The sequence below is a fragment of the Pongo abelii genome, chromosome 14 (genome assembly GCF_028885655.2).
Source record: "Pongo abelii isolate AG06213 chromosome 14, NHGRI_mPonAbe1-v2.0_pri, whole genome shotgun sequence".
Lineage (NCBI taxonomy): Eukaryota > Metazoa > Chordata > Mammalia > Primates > Hominidae > Pongo > Pongo abelii.
Window position 1 is genome coordinate 106,730,048 of NC_071999.2, and position 20,101 is coordinate 106,750,148.

General features: G+C 48.2%; 2 protein-coding genes across 7 annotated transcripts in view; one reads left to right on the forward strand and one right to left on the reverse strand.

Moving 5' to 3' along the window:
- Positions 1-12,049, forward strand: part of PCCA (propionyl-CoA carboxylase subunit alpha) — a 461,053-nt gene extending 449,004 nt beyond the window's left edge. For all 5 annotated transcript variants that reach the window (XM_024230769.3, XM_054529192.2, XM_054529194.2 and 2 more), the window contains 2 exons: positions 9,319-9,396; positions 11,714-12,049. In XM_024230769.3, the coding sequence (XP_024086537.1) occupies positions 9,319-9,396; positions 11,714-11,782 (147 nt within the window). In that variant the 3' untranslated portion in view covers positions 11,783-12,049. The remainder of the gene's footprint in view (positions 1-9,318; positions 9,397-11,713) is intronic.
- GGACT (gamma-glutamylamine cyclotransferase) overlaps positions 1-20,101 on the reverse strand; it is an 81,266-nt gene that overhangs the window by 11,557 nt on the left and 49,608 nt on the right. The window contains exon 2 of one of the 2 annotated variants that reach the window (XR_010136818.1): positions 13,534-14,207. Coding sequence is in view for 1 of the 2 variants with exons in the window: in XM_024230770.3 (XP_024086538.1) it covers positions 13,736-14,197 (462 nt within the window). In the remaining variant the exon portion in view is untranslated. Of the gene's footprint in view, positions 1-11,795; positions 14,208-20,101 lie in introns of those variants that run through there. The other variant, XM_024230770.3, reaches the window with a different exon arrangement.

Below are 20,101 nucleotides of genomic sequence, written 5' to 3' on the forward strand. Positions count from 1 at the left end.
TGAACAAATGTGTTTTGTGAAGTAAACAATTTGAACACAGTTTAAAAACCTCAGGAAGAAGAGATGTGGGGTGGCCGTTGAGAAGTAATGAATCCACTCGGGGCGCTTGGTGTGCCAAGGCCTCTGAACTGATTCATTTGAAACACTCAGCCTGCCCTAAACACAGCAGCTGTGTTTTATTTGAAGGGCTTCTGTAGGGTTCACAGAGCAAAAGTTCCTAATAACTTTTTTGGTGTCTATTATATACTATTTAACATTAAATGTGGCAGGTCACATTTTAAATGATTGTGTAATAGTTTTTCTGAACACGTGGAGAGAGGATGTTAATACACAGTTAAAATGCAGGTAAGCAAAGAATAAGAAAGTACAGTGGATTATTAAGGTCCAGAATCACTAATATAATTTAGGAAACAACTGATAGAATAAATTTTATGTGCCTTTTTATATGCCTTCTGAAAATGTTTCTGCAGTAACTCATTTCAGTTTGAAAACAAACCCGTTTTCTTAGACACGTAACACTATTGTAAACTGGGAACACTATTGTAAACTGGGAGCACTATTGTAAACTGGGAGCACTTCTGTAATCAAAGTTAGCGTGACTCAACTGTTTCAAACTTCTACCTTTATGAACTCTTGAACAGAAATGTTAAAAATATATATATTTTCAGAATAACGGTAGAATACGTTTTTCCACATGTTAAATTAGACTTATAGCTGCTGAATTTATTGCATAATTTTCACTTTGACTTTGAAGTCAAATAAAGTCCTGATGAGCACGTTCGCTTTGTTAGCCTTTTGATATCAGAAACAAAACAACCCCATAAGATAGTCACCCAAGGAGGCATTTTAATGTTGCATTTAGTTAAGATTCTTTCAAGTAATGTTTGTATTCTGCAGTCATCGCAGATTTGCATCAGAAATACTCATTTAATACACCAAACAATTAAATGAGAAACGAACCATAAGCTGGCTATATACTCATCTGCATTTCTTTCTTTCTTAACGATTAGTGAAACCAGGTGAAAGAATAGATTGAAATTAAGTACCTGTTGCTGCTTTTTCTTGTGAATTAGCCCATTTAATATTAGATAGACTTTGGGATATTTTGGTGGGGCTAAGATGAAAAGATCCACCTTGTGATGGAATTGACCTTTAGCAGGGGACAGTGAGGTGTTTGTGGTTGTTCCTCTTGTGAACAACGCCTTAAAGGCAAGAAACAGCCTACTGTACAGTGTGCCAGTGAAAGCATCACATTGGTGAGCGTCGGTAGCAACACCTCTTACACTTCACCCTGATTTTGTTTCCTCCTTGCACCTGCTCCTTTGACAGGGCAGGCTCCGAAGTAGGTGCGCAGTCAGGGCCACAAGACACAGGCACCCCATCCCATCTCAGAGTATGACATCCCCACCTCCCCTTTGTCTCTAAGCCTCATGTAACTGAGCTTATAGCTGACCATAGAGAACTGGCAAACTTGGTGAGATACCTTTATTTTTTATTTCTTAAACAAGATTTTAAAATTTCATAAGCTCTCAAGTATCCTAACGAGGAGGCAGGGCTGGGCCCTCCCGACAGGTGTTTACCTGGCATCGCGCTTGTGTGCCTCATGCAGCCCAGGCTTGCTCACTGCATCTTTCCCTGGCAGAGGGGCTAGCCTGGCTGCTTCACAGACTTTCCAGTTTCTGGATACCTTGATTTACAATCACAAAATAATTGCAATAATTAAATTTATACGTTTTATAGCAATAGTTATTCAAGCAGTTTATTTGACAAGATGCCAGTTTTCACCCAAACCTCAGATTGTATCTCACAGCATGTACATAGAGATCCATGCATTTGTTAACATTTTAAAACTTTAAAATTATGAAATACTACAAACATGCAGAAAGTTAGAGAAGAATCCAACAAGCACTCCTGTGCCCTCTTCACCATTTCCATATGTGTTTCAAATTTTATTTAACCATGAAACATTACATATAACATGAACTTCCCCTGTGGCAAGCTCCTCCATCTCATTCCTGTCCTGTCTTCTTCAGAGGTAACGACTCCCCCTGGATTTGGCCTTTTAATCTTTTCCAGATAACATTTATTTTTAAATGTTAAGAGTTGGTTTTTGTTGGAGGTAACAATCTGGGAATTTTTACAGTTCAATATACTCAATGATAATTATCAACATAAAATAAAAAATATTTATGTGGATCAGTATATTAAATATTATAGGAGAGTCTTCTCCAAGCTTGGCGTTTGATTTGATTTTTCAGGAGTGATCTGCTTGGGAGCAGGTGTTTTCTTTGTTTTCAACATTTTTGTAAGTGACCATTCTCAGCCTTACCAAGATGTAAACTATCTTTTTCTCTTTTAATAAAAATAAAAGTTTACAAAAAACATCCTTTCACAGAGCGCTTTCAAGCAGCATGCTTTACAAAGGTAGAGGGTCCAGGCTAATTTCCAAAGGTATTGTGAGTGACATCAGTTTTCACTAGTTCTCTTTGTAACTGTAGGCTTTGGCTCTGATTTTGAGCTAACTTAGAGGGCAGTAGGGAGTCATATTTTTCTTCATTTTAAGGAATTTTAAAAGAAACTGGATTTGTTTTATATTGGCCACAAGTCTGTACTCTTGCCCTTAGCCGCTTGAGTGCTGCCCAGTTCTGGGGAGCCCCACTCGAGAGACAAGGGGAGCACCAGGCAGACGGCATGTGTGCCTGAAGTCCTGAGCCAGCAGCGGGGCTGGATGGGTGGCCCCTGGGTTCCCGCGCCCTCCAGAGTGAGGCCGCTCGTGCATGGGCCATTAAAGGCGCCTTCAGCCGGAGAAAGGGCTGGGCGGCGTCTCCTGCCCGCCTGGTCTGTCTTTGTAATTTGATGATGGTTCCATCCTTGTTCAAATACTGCAGTCTCCCGTGGCCCCCTCCCCGTCTCGCTTTACATGAAGATGTTGGGATGTGAATACACGTTTCTTCTTCAGGAAATATCAGGGGATATTTACCAGCCTATCTTATCGGCTCAGAGGAAGTTGCTATTAATATAATCAGATGCGAGCAGTGCCTTTTCACTCAATCTGAGATGCCTTTTTTTGTGACTGTCAACTGAACCTTTCTTCAGATCTAAGGGCCTTAAAATGTGTGGCATTCAGGCACCTGTGTTCCAAGCAGACCAGCCTTTAACAATGAAATGGAGGGATTTTCACTTTTGTGGCGCAGTCAGCAGGGCTGATACTGATCCGTGTTTCCGGTGGCCCGGCGTTGCAGAAGTGGAAACTGCAGCGGGCTGGTGAGCCCTCCGAGCCTTCTGTCTAATTTGGCAGAAAAGCACAGAATGTAGGACAACAAAAGCCGCCTCCTTTTTCCATAAAAATTCTTCCTCCCACCCAACCCTTCTTCCCCAAAAAGGGGACTTAATTTTTCAGCTGCACACAGTGATTTGGTGCTCACTCTCGCATCGAAACAGTTGCTGTCTGAACAGGCAGGAAACAGTTTTCTTTTAATTGCCGAAATCATTCGGAAGTGCTTCATGCCCTGCTTCTGTACAGCAGATGCTGTGCATTAATTGGCCTGCGTAGAAGTGACCCAGGGTTCCTTGCAGCGGGCCCAATTTTAGGCAGAGGGTTTAAATAGCTTATTTATTATTTTGTATAATCTGGCGTACATTGTGTGCTCCTGCACGTGTCGTATTTCATGGTCTGCAGTTTCTAATGTCATGTGGGTTTCAAAACCTGTGTTTCTCTGGTAATGTACTAGCAGCAGGTAAGCTCAAAATACCATCCATCAGGAGCTAATTTTTTATCCAGATACTCCAATGACTGATGAACCTGTCTTTTGTATGAATGTTTAGCACAGTGGAAAGCCATATGCCACTGGCACCGTTTCCTCTGCATTCCTTACAGTTGCTAGAGAGTGGGCTTCCTGGGGGGCGGGGGGATCGATGCTGTGAACGTCCCGTAGCCTCTATTTCAACGATAACACCTTTAAAACAGCCCTGGGTTTGGGCAACAAAAAGACGATGGGGCTGTCTTAAAGGAGACCTGACTCCCTCATCATTTTCTTTATCAGAAATACGACTGCACGCTCTTAATAGGGAACCTTGTTTTGTTACTCCCCGTCTGTTCCACACAGACCTCAGCCCATTAGAAGGGCCTCCCTTGTGTGGGAGACCACAGCTGTTACTGTAAATCTCATCCACTCACGGTGTCACCCCCATTTTGTGGCTCTGAAGGATGAAATTGAGAAATGGAATACTGTGCAGTCATCCTTTACATCTCCAATGTTAGGCCTTTGCCATCATTTTCATGCTTTTATTCCAAATCAAATAACATTAGTGAGCTACACCACCTTCTGATGAATATCTGGTATTGAGCACCGCTTTCAAGTCTGTGCTTGTGGGGGCTTCCTTTTATGTTTGGTGGTCTTTTTTCCCCCGTTCTCTTCTCTTTTTCTTCCTGCACTTTCTTTGAGCGTTCTTCGTGGTCATGGCAGTTTGCAGTTTGAATGATCGGCATTGCCAAATGTGTCCCTGTCTTAGCATGTTTTCTGAGAGGGGGCATGTGCCGGGAGAAGGTTCTCTGTCTTTTAATCTTTGTGGAAGGAGTGAAGAGAACTTGGTAGAAGGATATTGGGGGCTTTAATCAGAAATAAGAAGTGGTTTAAATCATTAGCACAACAAAGCATACTATAAGCTTGAAGATAAAAGTCTCTGGGGAAAGAGTCCTCTGAAAATAAATGGAACTTGATAGATTTCCATATCATTTATAACTTCCCTTAATTACACTTGGAAGACTTGCCAGTAAAACTGGAAAATTGGCAGCCTATATCCATTAGAGTCATTTTGCCGACCATGGCAAGCAGCTGGCTTTACGGGATTTGATTCCCATCACTCACAATTCATCATCAGCTGGAGGTGTCTGCAGCTCTTCAGCACAGAGCAACGCTGGGTGACACTCGGGCCCCCACGACATGCAAAAATCTGCTGAGTAAATGGGCCGAGGTTTTTCTCAAGCCTTGTTTGGGGCAAGGCCGACTCCCGCTTAATGAGTGCCGCTCTGATAATCGGATGCGAATGTGAACCTTGACCTCGTGTCAAAGGAGAGGACGCAATAAGCTGGATGAAAGATACAGGATTCAGGCCTCCAAACTTTACACCAATTAGACAGGGAGCGGGGAAATACATCAGGCCCACTAGGTTCATCAGAAAGACTTGCGAGGCTTGTGACCATTTTGTAAGCCCAACATTGGAGACATCCTGTCACAATCATTAAGTCTTTATCAGATGATTCACAAAAGTGTTGGAGAAGCGTGCGCACACATCCTGCAGGAACGGGCCCCGCACATGGGGGCGTCTGATGGAGACGGAATGTTGGAGGGCCCTCTCTGTGCACCCAATTAATGCTTGGCTTCCCAGCTACCCTGGGCAATCCAGAAGGTGTTGCTTCTATTGGGCCCACTGCCCAGCTCCCTGGTGTACCCTACGTGTACCTCTACGGTGTGCGACACATTCTGCAAGAGTCAGCGCTGCTGGGAGCAAGCCTCCAAAGTCCTAAGGTGAGAGCCCCTGCTTCCAAGGGCCGAGTGCTGGCATTTTGCTATTGTTGGAAAGAGCCCAGCTCAATGCCCACCCATCCCTGGAGCACGCCCTCGAGTGTCAGCCTCTTCCCACAGACTGGGGCAGGTGTAGTTTGTGTTTCCATTGCATTGTTTGACATTTGGTTTGTACATTTGGTTCTCCAGCTCAATTTTTTCCAAAAGATGAAACAAGTTGAAATTCAATTAAGCTCGTGTGTGTGTGTGTGTGTGTGTGTGTGTGTGTGTGTGTGTGTGTTGGGGTAGAACATGTTTCTGTTGAACAAGATGTATCTCACTATTTTGTAAGGCATCAACGAAGTTTTTAAACACCATCTCTTAGGGATGAATTAGGGAAAATGGTCTACAAAACAGATGGTGCAAAATTAATAGAGAAGTGTGTTACTTAGTTTTTCATTTACAGCTAAATAATCTAGGCTGGGCACAGTGGTGCACATCTGTAACCCCAGCACTTTGGGAGGCCAAGGTGGGTGGATCACTTGAGGTCAGGAGTTTGAGACCAGCCTGGCCAATGTGGTGATACCCTATCTGTACTAAAAATACAAAAATTAGCTGGGCGTGGTGGTGCACGCCTGTATTCCCAGCTACTCAGGAGGCTGAGGCAGAAGAATTGCTTGAACCTGGGAGGTAGAGGTTGCAGTGAGCTGAGATTGTGCCGCTGCACTCCAGCCTGGACAACAAACCGAGATTCTGTCTCTAAGATAGATAGATTAGATAGATTAGATAGACAGACAGACAGACAGACAGACAGATTGATTAGATAGGATAGATAGATAGATAGACCGAGATTCTGTCTCTAAGATAGATAGATTAGATGGATTAGATAGATAGACAGACAGACAGACAGACAGATTGATTAGATAGGATAGATAGATAGACCGAGATTCTGTCTCTAAGATAGATAGATTAGATAGATTAGATAGATAGACAGACAGACAGACAGATTGATTAGATAGGATAGATAGATAGATAGACCGAGATTCTGTCTCTGAGATAGATAGATTAGATAGATTAGATAGATAGACAGACAGACAGACAGATAGATAGATTAGATAGGATAGATAGACAGACAGATAGATTGATTAGATAGGATAGATAGATAGATAGACAGACAGATAGACAGATAAGATAGATAGGATAGAGCTAAATAAGTAGACTAGTAGACACCACGAGAGGAACTAGGGAGGGGAAATAGGAGTGAAAGGCAGATGGAGCAGGGAGGATCTAATTCTATGATTCAGTGCTGTGCCTGGATGGGGCAGAAGATGGGATCGCTTCAGTGGGGACACGCCTGCTTTAAAGTCCTTTGAATTGAATTGCCGGACTCTCACAATCAGACGGAAGGACTATTTGAATTTCAGGCCGCCCCACTTTTCCTGATTGTCTTGGGCTAAATCTGAGGTTTTGTTCTGATGAACAACTGGGGACCCAGCACTTGCAGTTACCTGTGCGTTACCTCTTTGCAAATCGCCCACATTAGAAGCACAGAGCCAGCCAGAAAGATGGTCAGTGGCAGCCACAGCAGAGCCCCTTAAGCTCCTGTCCACCACTCGCTTGCTCCCAGGCCCTGACGGGGCCCAGAGTAGAGCTGTAGCCAGGTCAGGCTGGCCTTTGCCCCTGGCGTGACCTTGGGAAATCCCCAGGCCGCATTTCTTCATATTTGCAGTTTAGTTGCTAGCGCGCTCACTTGAAGATCCTGTAAAACAGAAGCAGGAGCTGTCTGCCTGTCTGGCCCGCAGGTTCTGAGCAAGGGGATGGGAGGGGACATGTGGTGGAAGGGCACACCTACTGGCAGAGAGGGCAGGGGCTGTGCCACCCATGTGAAGCCAATGTGCATGGCGGGGGGACGGGGCTCTGGCCAGTCCTGGGCCCTCAGATGCCTGCAGAGGAAGAGCTGGGTGGGTGTGTGGGAGGCCGGCATGCAGTCCCCAGGAAGCTCCACCACCTGGAGAGAGAACAGTGCCCAGAGCGGGAGGGTGGATTCCTCATTTTTGGACGGCATTTCTACTATGTTGAGTCTCGGATCCATTTCCCAGAGAGTCCCCGGTCCTGTTGCCTGAGTGCTCAGTCCTAGGTCAGAGTCGGTCACAGTGAGTCCAGCTTCTAAGAGGACACGGCCAGGCTTCCAGGGTCCCCTGTGTGGAGCTGGCTGGCAGGTGTGCTGCAGTGAACTGGACCTGCTCCTGGCTTCCCTGGTCTCTGCCTGCCTTTGAAGAGAGAAAAAAGGCTCTAAAATGCCAACTGGAGGGAGTGACTGTTCTGACACCGCTGATGGGGGCCTCTGCATTGTCTATGGGCTGCCCCTCCCATCCCCCTGCAAACAGCCCTCGAGGCCAATTCTTTGCTCTCCCTGGAATGCAGATGCCAGGTGAAAATGAATCAAAAAGGGCAGCGCGGGCAGTGCTTCCAGGCCCAGCTCCTCAGCGCGGTGTCTCTCCTCCATGCCAGCGCCGAAGCCTTGGCATCGTCTCTCTTCCTATATTTCTGTGCCAGGAAAAAGCAGCCCACCACCTGAACAGCAGAGGAAAAGAGTACATCGGCTCAGGCGCTCCAGAGTGCCAGCAAGACAGCTTGCGCCACACGGGGGGCCCAGAGGGGGACTTGGAGATCATCTGGGGATTTCAGGAAAGAACATTCTCTAGGCACTTCTGCGGCATTGAACGAATATGGCCACAATGGTGTGAAGGACCAGGAGCCCCACGCTAGGACACCCACCCACACGACATAGCCATTGCCCTAGGAACCTGGACTTGCCCGTTTCAAAGACTGGGAGGCAAAAGAAAAACTTGGCCGGCTCAGGATGCTGACCCATCGAGGCAGAGCGATGTGAGTGCGCAGCATGGTTTTCAGCTGCAGCTAACTCCTGCAGGGAAGCCTCGGGCTTAACCCCAGTGGGCTTACACCCAGCTCAGCCTGGCTTCCCCTCAGAATGAAAGGCAAGTTCTGAACGCAGTCTGAGCAAAGGCCCGTGGGCGTTCCCAGTTTCCTAGCATGGAATGCATGTAGCTCTGGAAGTCATTCCTGTGTCTGGACGGGTTTTCCGGAAGCTGCCTTGTGCCTCGTTGTGGGTACTTGCTGTATCCTGCAGAGGATGGGACAGTGGTCCTTGTGGCGCCAGGGCCGAGCCGTTCCCAGCTCCCCGGGACTATAGACAGAAATATGTATATTTGGTGGTGGGTTTTTTTTTTTTTTTTTAACAGCTATACTGGGATGTAATTCACATACAATTTAGCCCTTTAAAGTGTACGATTCAGTGGTTTCAGTCCATTCAGAGTTGTGTAGTTGTCACCACAATCAATTTTGGAACATTTTTATCACTCTCAAAAGAAACCCTGTACCCTTCAGCAGTGACTCCCCTTCCCTCTTCAACCCCAGGCAACCTCGAGTCTGTCTGTAGAGATTTGCCTATTCTGGACATTTCAGGTAAGTGGAAAACATTCCAATTTCCCAACACCTCTGTTAGTGGCAGAGGCAGACTCAGAGATCCCCAGGGTAGGCCCTGCCGCCAGGGTCCCCAGTTCTCCAGGGTCAGGGATTTTTTTTTTCCAACGAGGACTTTATGAGAGAGAGAATGGCTTTTTTCTACTGTTCCTAAAGATGAGCTTGGAATAGGAAACTTTAGGGATTGTTGCTGCTGTTCATAGACACATATTTTGGGGCATTTGACAAAGAATTTCTTAATGGCTTCATTCCTAAGTGTTATTGCAAAATTTGAATGCTTTTAAAACTTCTGCCCATGTTTGTTTTCCAGGTAGCAGAAGGTCAAGAAATTTGTGTGATTGAAGCCATGAAAATGCAGAATAGTATGACAGCTGGGAAAACTGGCACGGTGAGTCCCTAAGGCTCCATCAGCCCAGGCTGGCCGTGGGATGGAGGAACGCCCACCTTTGAATCGTGGGTGGTTTGGCTGGAAAGGGCCACAGAGGCGCCCTCTCCCCCTCGCTTCTACAGAGGAGGAGGTTAGGATTGGGAGCTTTTGCCATTCTGCTCTGATGTGTCCCTGTCGCGTAGAGAGCATGCCTTCCAAAAAGTCTGTGCTTTATGTTCAGGTAGTCAAAGAACAATTGTTCTTCACCTTAATGTCTCAAATTAAGGGGTCTTTAATTTTTAATGTTTACATCTGTCTTGAAGGCAGTTAGTTATCTGAGACTTAGGTGACACAGCAGGAAATGGTTTTACAGATTGCAAAAATTAATGTAACTCTTCAAGACAATTTCTCTACAAAGAGAACAATTCAGTTGCAGATCAAGAGGAGCCGAAACCCCATGTATATGTGGGACTTAATTATTTAGGCAGAAAAAAATATCTATTAGTACTGAAATTCATTAGTAGTGAAACTTAAGTGTATTTTTTTCTTGAAGAAGATAGGAAAGTCCTTTTAAGCAGTAACTTCATTATTCTTCCTGTGACTAAAAAGACTAAAAAGATGCCATTAGTAGGTAAATGATCCTTTTCTGAGGGCCGTTTTGCTTTGGAAGTGTCTGCATGGGAGAGCAGGATTGGAAGCGCAAGGCTGGCCGGGTTCTGCATGTGGCCATGCCTTGGGGACATCAGGTGCAAAGAGAGATCCATCAGTTCATACCCAGGTTTGCATCGGAGAGACACACAACCTCTGTCTCATGCTCTGTCACTGCAGAAGGCAATGAAATGGATTCTTAGACAAGGGGCAGCAGGGATGTCATGCCTGGTCCCGGCTGGGAGAACAGAGGCCCAGGTGTATGCCAGGGACTCCTGAGCCCGGCCAGCTGGTCTGGAGGGGTGTGGACAGTTGCACTGTGGTGTTGGGGTATGGAGAGTAGGATGGCATGATTTGCGGTGTTTTTAAGGAATTCTTTCTAAATTACTTTTTTTAAAAAGTGAACAAGAAAATGTTGGTTTCTGTTCATGTAAATATTTGTATCTGTTCTTTGGGATTTAACATTTGTGCTGCCCTAGTGTCACGACATCCATCCATGATGAGAACTTGGCCTAAGTTGTGGGGGACCGAGAACGTGTGTCCGCCGCATGCCAAGGGCCCTGTGCTGCAGTTCTGAGGTGCTAATGCAGAAATGAACTTGGCCTCAGTTCCCTGAAGGGGCATGGTGCCATGCGGTAGTGGGTTTCCTGTCCTCGTGGCCTGGGTCTCCCTCGGCCCTCCCGGTTGGAGTCTTCCTGTGCATTCTGTTCACCTCTCCCCATCCCCAGGCCTCTCAGTTCCAACCCAACCAGGAAAAGCAGAAGTGGCCCAAAGCCCCCGTGCAGAGTAGCAGGCCCTGGTTCCTACCTGTGAGACCACAGAGAAAAAAAGTTCACAAAGGAAACAGATCCTCTACTCTGGTCATCGCTGCATCACTAACACTGCGTCCCCTAGTAGGGCTGCTAAATGGAGGCAGGAGCATTGTGGAAAGCAGCCTCTTCAGTCCAAGCAGCATCTGCAGTGGCTGATTAGTTCTAACCCATTTTTCATTTTCAGGCCCAAGCAAGAGCCTCTAAGAAGTCAAATGACTGTCTCTTCCCAACCTCAACCCCCTCCTTGCTAATTTTAAGTCAGAACACAAATTTGGGAAAGCAAAACTTGATAAAGATTGACTGAAATGGGCAGGACAAAAAGGCACAGTTCCATACACCCATGGTGCTGGAAAGGGCGACCGCACAGCCCCACCTGCCAAGGACTCCATTTCCCTTCAGAAGGAAGGTGCCGCCCAGGCTAGGGAGGTCCTCCTCTTACTCAGCAGCTGATCTGACTGTTGTGTGTTTTGTTCCTTTTTTTCTTTTACACTAAGTATTCCATTAATTCTCGGAGAACATTTCCACAACCTAAAAACCACAGAGAAGGAGGCTAGGGGTTAGAACTTACCTGGCAGTGAAGAGCCCGCCTAGACCTGAGGGTGCCAGAGCGCAGGCCACAGCGCAAGTGCTCCGGAGAGCAGCCCTCAGGCCAGCCACTGTGAGGGTGCCGAGGACAGAGGGGAGGGGTGAGCCACGGCCACCATGGCGCCTCCCTGTTCACCAGGGTCCCTTCGATGGGCTCTGGTGGGGTGGCTTGTCCCTGTGCTGCTGAGCCTGCAGGACTGTGCATTTCTAGAAATGGATTAGGAGCCTGCCGCCTCTTGGTTCTGGTTACTAATTCTTACTCTCCCCTCCCCCTGCATTTCTGAAAATTCAAGGTGAAATCTGTGCACTGTCGAGCTGGAGACACAGTTGGAGAAGGGGATCTGCTCGTGGAGCTGGAATGAAGGATTTATAACCTTTCAGTCATCACCCAATTTAATTAGCCATTTGGATGATGCTTTCACACACGATTGATTCAAGCATTTTACAGGAACACCCCTGTGCAGCTACATTTACGTCGTCATTTATTCCAGAGTCAAGACCAATATTCTGCCAAAAAATCACCAATGGAAATTTTCACTGATATAAATACTTGTACATATGATTTGTACTTCTGCTGTGAGATTTCCTAGTGTCAAAATTAAATCAATAAAACTGAGCATTTGTCTAAATATTAGTTTGCCCTTTGTTTGAATGAAGACAATGTACACATAGGCGACAGGCTCTGCCAGTAGACTACCAGCATTTCTTTGTGATCCTTTTAAGAGATTGATACAAATGTCAGTTCTCTGCCTTGCTTTATTAAATTAGCACTTGCCATTTTTTCATCTGATTGCCTTACTACTTCTGGAAGTGAGGCCCTCACTCCTGGTGCTGATTTTCATAACTTCCTAAGGACCAGAGACTGCAAATGCAGATTTTGGCAATCCCTTTCCTGCTGTGTCTCTATGTGGGTGTAGTGTTGGTGGCTGACCCCCCTGGAGGTCATCTTGAAGCCTCCTGGTTGGCCGGGGGTGCTGTCTCCACTGTTTTGAGGATGAGCGCGTTGCCTGGTCCCTTCCCCATTGCACAAGCCAGGGCAGTCACAAGGAGCTTGGGCTGCCTCACCCACCCCATCAAGCACAGGGCCACCAGGAGCTCATCAGCTGAGACCCATCCTAGCCTTTTTGTGTTTTTTGTGAAGCAAGTTTCCAATTAAGCAAAAGAAGCTAAAAATAATGATCATGTTTTTGTGCCAGATGCAGTTAGCGATCACAGTCTGCTATTAAGTTGAAGAGTAAGTGAGCTCTCCCAACAGAGAACGAGGTTACTAAGGATCACAGCAGCTGCATTTTCATTTGGTTCTGAAATTCTTGGAATACATTTTAGACTTTCCTGGGAAGCAGAAGCAAAGAGCCGTGCACCGAATTGAATCGATGCTGACAATTATCAGATGGAGGTGGGTAGTAATTGGTACTTTGTGCCTTGCTAAAATTATTTTAAGTGCTGTTTGTATTTGGAAGCTAAGCTTCTGTCAGGCCTGAAGAACAAATTACTAATGCGTTGGCTCTTCTTTGAAAGGACCCACCCCCAAATGCTCTCCCTTCAGGGGGCAGGGACGGGGTCTGGCTACTGAGATCTGGGCTCAGATAAACTTCCACTTGAAGTCCGGGCACTCAGCTGTGTCTACCAGCAAGTGGGTGTTCATTATTTTGCTAGATCAGAATGTAAAGAACCTTCTACCAAATAAGTATACCAAAAAACGTGGGGGTCAAACACAGTACCAACACTTTTATATCTGATTTCCCAAAACATCGACTTCAAATTTAAATAACCTTTAATATTTGCTGTGAAGTTTGATCTAAAAATTAGGAAGAATGGTGCTATACGCACTCTGATATACAGCATGCTTGCCCTGTGGATTTTTTTTACAAATTCTACTCAGCTGTGTAAAATCGGCTTTCTCAGGGGCTACAGGCCAGAATCAGTATAGTAGGGCTGCTAAAATCTAGCAGCAACACCAAGTCTTTACACTGATCTTAAATATTATCTTGAGCTCAAAGCAGAGCCAACAGCAGAAACAACAGGAGGAGGAAGAGGAGCAGAAGAAGAATTAGGCATAACACGAGTTCTCTAAATGTCATTTAGGGGAATTAAAATCCTAAATTTTTCTTACCAGGTAGAAAGATGGGAGGGAAGCACCTTGCTATTCGTATCTCAACATTATTTGTAAAATCAGCTGCCACTGAAAGATTGGTTCCTTTTCCCGCAGATTAGTTGGAAAGGGCCCTGTTCTGCTTCCGCCTTCACCCAGCATGGGCTGGGCGCATCTTGGAGCCCCAAGGCTCTCAAACCTAGGCCCACCCTGCCCGTCCCCCTTATCTGTTTTCCCGGGGGTTGTAGCGCAGCCCGTGCGGCCCCTCGGAGTCGTAGCTGTCATAGTGCGGAAGCTGGGCCCACTCGGGCGGGAAGGTGGCCCTGCTGTACACGAAGCACTGCACCGCGGAGGGCGCTGGCGGCTCCTCTGCGTCCGGGGCCCGGTCCTCCAGCAGCTGTACCCGCAGCGCCGTGCGCTGGTACAGGGCCGGGCAACTCTCGAAGTCGTCCAGAAAGCGCAGCATCCGCTCGTCCACCGCGTAGACCTCGCCCTCCACGCGGCGCCCCGAGCCGGGCAGGTGCAGCAGCCACGGGATGTTGTGCTCCCCCGCGATCACCAGCGGGTAGGGCTCCAGCGTGCGGCCGCGCGCCCGAAAGGCTGCGGAGCCGTGGGCGCCGTCCCGCAGGACCCTGTGGTTGGGCTGACCCCGCTTCAGGGTGCCGTACACGAAGACGAGGGCCATCCGGGCAGAGCTGCGGGGAGAGGGGAAGCCACAGGTCAGCCCGCGGTGGGAGCTCTGTGTCTGCACCTGGGACCCGGCTCCCGGCCCACAGAGCCTCCACTGGGGCCGCACCACCTGAATGCGCCTGGCTGTGCTCAGATAAGGCGTTACTTACTGACGCAGATGAGAATGGCCTACAGTTTTCACACATCATGTGATATTTTGACTTGCAGCCATTTAAACATGTGAAAGCCATTCCTAGCTTGTGAGCCGTTCACAAACGGGCACCAGGTCGGCTCTAACCTGTGGGCATGGTGTTTTTGGGTTTGCCAATCCCTAGGCTAGAGAAAGGGGCACACACTGGTGACTTCCTTGATGTGTCTGTAGCAGACAGGACACCTGCGTTCTGGGCAGGAGGACCGTGCCCTCAGCCTCCCCACACCACGTGGATGGACTAATGCTCCTCAGCCCTGCAGGGGCAGCCCTGCCTCGCCTGCACAGGCCACCCTTCTCTGAGGAACACAGTCCTGACCTGCTGACTGCGCAGCCTCCCCGACTCCCTGAGGGTACCAGCCTTCCACCCTTCCCAACTCCTACCCCCATCGTAGCAGCTCAAGGCCAGAAGACGCCCTGTCCAGGCCCTAGTACGGCCCTCCCAGACATACCCTGTCCAGGTGAGCAACTACTCCTGCTCCTGAGCCCAGCACAGCCCACACCTCACTGTTCTCAGCCCTTGTGTGGTGGGCACGGAGGTTGCGGAGGTTCCAGGCAAGGCCACCACCCTCTAGAGCTGCTGATCTGGGAAAAGGCGCTGCTTGTATTAGGACAGTCTGTCAAACCTGTCCCAACAGCCTGCCCTGCTACCTGAGCCCTGCAGAACTGCCATTTTCTTGAGCAGTTTTCAGTGTTTCTTAAAGGACTTTGAAAATTGCCAATAACTATTATAGAAAAATTAGAAATAACCCTAAAAATACATATAATTTTGTAACCACCTGCTATCCAGCTGCAGTGAGAACCCAGATTTCAGCACTGAGTTCCACTTGGGTCCTGGCAGTCTGACATAGTGGAGCTCAGCACCCACACCTTCTAGTGTTTCCCTTTCCAAGGTCTTAGAGGGCAGTGATGCTTCACGGGACTCCCCACAGCGATCTTGGCTCCAGCGTGAAGGTAAATATTTACCACTTGCTTGGGTCTGGGCCACAGACTGTTACGTACATAAGGACAGAAGTGATTTGCGTGAAAGTGACTCAAACAAAAATGGAAACGAACATTAAAGGGGTGGGGGCCGCTCTCCCCGGCCCCTCGCTCCGCTGCCCTGTGTGCCCCTGCCACAAGGTGACAGCCTGTGGGGCGACTCCTTGAGATGGGCTTTGCAGACGGGACTGCAGGTGCAGGAAAACAAATGCGGCTATCTGGGTACTAGCAGCAGCTCGTGACCCGCCAGAAATGGCCCCGGACACCAGCACTTGCCACCAATCATGTGGACAGTGGACCCTGAAGAAACTGAAGTCACACTGAACTCATGGGACTTCTGTTTTCTTCTCAGCAAACAAGAGCTGCTCTGGGGGGCTCTAGGCCTCATTTTGCTCAAGAGGCACGTCTGCTGCCTCTTGGTTCTGTCACCAGCCTGTGCAACATCAGTATTTCCCAGATTTCAGGCACATTTCCCTAGGAAAGGTGTGGCCATGGGAAAAACACAAGGCTAGCCAGATATGTGAGCCCTGTGGGCCTGGCCATGTGATAGCCCTGGGATGCCCTAGCCAGTGTGGGGACACAGATTAGACCTGGGGGGCATGCTGGGATAGGAAAGTTGAGATGTGAATTAAGGAGAACCTGGGGTAGGACGGTACTGAGGGAAGAGAAGAGGCAAGTGCTCAGGCCTAAAATTGCCAGGACTAGGCTGCTGGGGAAAACGAGCGGGGGTGTACGAGAAAATGACAAAAGGCACCGGCTGAGAGCAGCGCTGGTGTCTGGAGAGGGCACTGGATGGAAGCGGCTGTCTACAACGGCGGGCAAGGAGCCATCCCAAAAGACGAGCACCCGGGGGGCGATGATGGTCTGGATCCTGCTGTGTAGCTGCCTTGGGGACTCAGCATTTGGAAGGACTCATGTCCCTCCCCACACCTGCATTCCAGCCCCCAGCGAGACCCATCAGCGCTTCCCCTGCCACGTCTCCCACCCTGCTCTCCTCCTCCAATGCCTGCCTGCATCCCCGTCATCTTTGTTCCCCTGGAGCCTGTCCCCAGTGCACCACCCAGAGGGTCCTTGTCAATCTCCTGCTGCAGACTCAACTCTCCCACCTCATCTCCTGCACCCTCTCCCCCCTCATCCAGGTGGCTCCTGCCCCCGCCAGCTCCTGACCTGGAGGGGGCAGGAGTAGCAGGCAGGGCCTACTCAGTCTGTCACATCACTCTGTCTAGCTGTCGTTATAGCACACGTGCTCTCTAAATCACTGGTCTTGTTTGTTGCTGGAACATGAAGAGCCAGAAGAGAACTTGGAAACCGTTTGGTCCAGCACCTGCAGGTGAGGAAGCCGAGTCCCAGGCTGGTGGCGATCTAGGACCAGCCAGCCGGGAAGGGCCGTAGTCACACTGCAGACCAGCTCTCCACAGCCAGGTGCCTGCCTGGCTTTCCCTGATGCAGTTTTTTAAAATGACATGTGTCCATAATGTCAATAGATTGCTTTATAAGAAAAATGAAGTTTCCTACCCCTTTCCACTCCCTGGAGACAACACTTTTAAGGCCTTTAACTGTTGTGTTTGGCATTTATCTCCATATTGTTACTTACACTGCTACTTCTTGATGTCTTAAATCATATCTTGCCCTTCTGCTCAAAAAGTGGGTGAGCACAGTGGTTCTAAAGCACAGACTTTAACTGTGTGACTTTAGGCAGATCATATAACCTCTGTGCCTCAGCTTCCTCAACTGTAAACTGAAGTCACAGTAGCAGCCTGCCTCGGAGACTGCGGTGGGTACCAACACACGTGGTCCCGTGTGATCTGTTGACATGTAGCATGTGCCACTGCTGTCATCACTGTAGAAGCCTGACCCTTGGCTCTCCTACCACATCCTGCCATCCTCCCAACAGACTCATCATAGTTTTGGGTCAGACCCAGATCTGTTTCGGCATTAGAACCATGCAAACACGGCTCTTAGCTAAGACACTGAGCATACTATGATTACATTTCCTTTCTTGGACAACTTTATGTTTTTCTTGAAATTAAAAATTGCTTCAAGTTTGTTTTTTTTTGTTTTGCATTTTGCTTAGTTTCTAGGATTGTAATTCAGCCTCACATTTTCTGAGAGCATGGCCAGAACCCGGGTCCTGACCATCCGCTGGGAAGTCCTCCCTGCCAGCTCTAGTCTGGGCTCTCTGTGTCGCTGCCATCCAGGCCACCCTCATTCCTGTCCCGTCCTCTGGCTGGGATGTCGGCCACATTTTGCTGAAGTGTATTCTCTCCCACTTTTGGTTAATAACGTGGCTGGTTAGAGGATTCTAGAAATCATTTCCCTCAGAACTTTAAAGACATTTCTTCATTGTCTTCTAACTTTCGGAGTTCTTGTGGAGAAGTCAGTGCGCTGTGATCCAGGTCCCCTGTGTGTGACTCGAGGTCTTCCCTGGAGGCTCTTAAGGGCTTCCTTTTATCCCTCAGATTCTAGAATTTTCTGATGATGTAAACTCTGTTTTCATTGATTGTGCTGGAATTTTCATCTGAATGCTCCTTATCCTGGATCACGGGGGCATTTTCTTCCCCCTCCTTCCTCTTTGTTCTTTCTGGCTCTCCCAGTATTCTGGCAATGGAGGTTCTGACTTCAGCCTCCAATGCTCTTATATTTTCTCCTTTCCTCCACGTCTATATTATATTCTGCTTTATCTTCATTTCTTCTATTAAAAATTTTTTTGCCATGATATTTATTTCCAATATATTTTTCTTGTTGTGTGTGTTTTTTTCAACTTCTTGTTCATTCACAGGCTCAATACTTTTTTTTTTTTAAGTTTTCTTCATTCCCTTCATTGCCTCCATTTCTCCTAACTCCCTCTTTTCTCCGTTTTGGTATCTGTGTTTCAAGAGATTTTCTTCACATGTGATCTCGGCTGGAAAAGCTGAGCCACTCTTTGGAAGTGAGGCTGAGCTCTGCCAGGTGGCAGGCCTCACACGGGGCTCTGGGGAGAGGCGCTGGGAGCTCTGCAGACTTTCCCCCAATGCTTGTTTTCAGGGTGCCACCTCACCACCACTCAGCTAGGCCTGTGTCCCCAGCACGGAGGTGTTCTTGTCAAGCTCTCCAGAAAGGAACCTGCCGTCCTCTGCCAGGTGTGAGGGGAGGCAGTGGGGTCTCCCTGCACCTTGTGCACACTCCCAGCCTTTCCATGTCTTGGCCCGTCCTTGCCTCTGTGGCCTGCGGTTCTGGAGTCCTCCAGCGTTGCAGACACTGCTCAGCTGACTACTTGTCAGCCTCTCACTGTGCAGGAGCTTAAGTTTTGGGTGTCTCTAGCTTAAGTCAGCTGTCACTCACTTCTGTTTTCCATCTTCCAGAAGCATGTCGCCCGCTTTCCTCCACTGTCCTTGTGGGTCGTTTGAGTAGCATTTAGGAGGAAGCTGGACACAGGGCCTGTCCTCCCTGTCTTCTCCCTTGCTGCACCCGCCAGCCCTAGCCCCCTCCTCTGAGAGACTTGATGTGAGCCAGAAAGGAAGCGACAAGACAGAAACTGCTTGCTTAGAAGGATGGCAAGGAGGTTTTCTTCAGGTACAGGAGACTCAAGGGTATGTCAGGTCCCCGTGAAGATGCCAGGAAAGTAGCAACTGTGGCACCAGAGTGAGGGCTGGGTAGAGGGGATGGCTGGTGACAGCTGAAGGAGCCAGGCAGCGGGGAGGCAGAGAAAGGACTTGCTCTTCCTGCTGCTGAGACGAGGCAGCACTTGCAGGAAAAGGAAAGCCTAACGCAGCCATGCAGAGAACAACACAGCCATGCAGGGACGCCCTGTGCTAAGTGCTGGGCATGCAATGAGACTCCATGAAGCCAGTGTCATTGACGGGAGACAGAAGACAGACTTGTCAAAGGGCGCCTCGCGGGAGACAGCTGCACAGCACAGGCGCTCTCCCTCAGAAACCGCTCCTTCAGTAAGAGGTGGTGGCACTATCCACTTGGGCAGGGAGACTGCTGCCAGGCTGAGAACTTGCAAAATGGAAAGAAGTGGAAGCAGCACAGACTTTGGAATAGAGTTGTAAGATGCCAGGACAGAGCAGGTACTCGACACACAATGGTCATTGTTTTCACTATTCCGGGGATTCAACTGCAAAGGAAGAAAAATATTTCATCCAGGAGTGGACAAGCAGGCTTAGGACAGAGGTAGGAGGAGAAGAGAGTTGGAAGAAGGTGTTTCGGAAGAAGGCTAATTCCCAGCGAGGACTTCTGGGACCTTGCTTTCCGATGACCGAGGTTCACTGGGTGTGCTGGGCCCCGCACTAAGTAGCCTGTGTCATCTCAGTTTATTGAATGCTGTCAACTCTGTAAAGCAGGTGGTATTATCTTCATGTAACAAATGAAGAAACTAAGATGAGGACTCTGGCCCAAAGCTGGTGAGAGGCAGCAGCAGGAACTGAACCTGGGCCTGCTGGACTCCAAAAGCCTCTCTGGCTCTGTCACTTGCACTGACCCCAAGGCCCAAGGGAGGTGACCCTGTCAAGTATGGTGTAGGACTCAGGCTCTGCAATGGCAGAGATGGTTTGCAAAGCACCCTACACTTCCCTATGCTTTTTGTTCCTTACTTGTTTTAAATTTTATCTGATAAACCAAATCCTTCTCTGTATTTCCTGTTTTTTAATTTGTGGAGTTTTAAAAATTGTGATAAAATACACATAAAATTTATCATAACTATTTTTAAGTGTTCAGTTCAGTAGTGTTAAGTATATTTGAGTTGTGAAA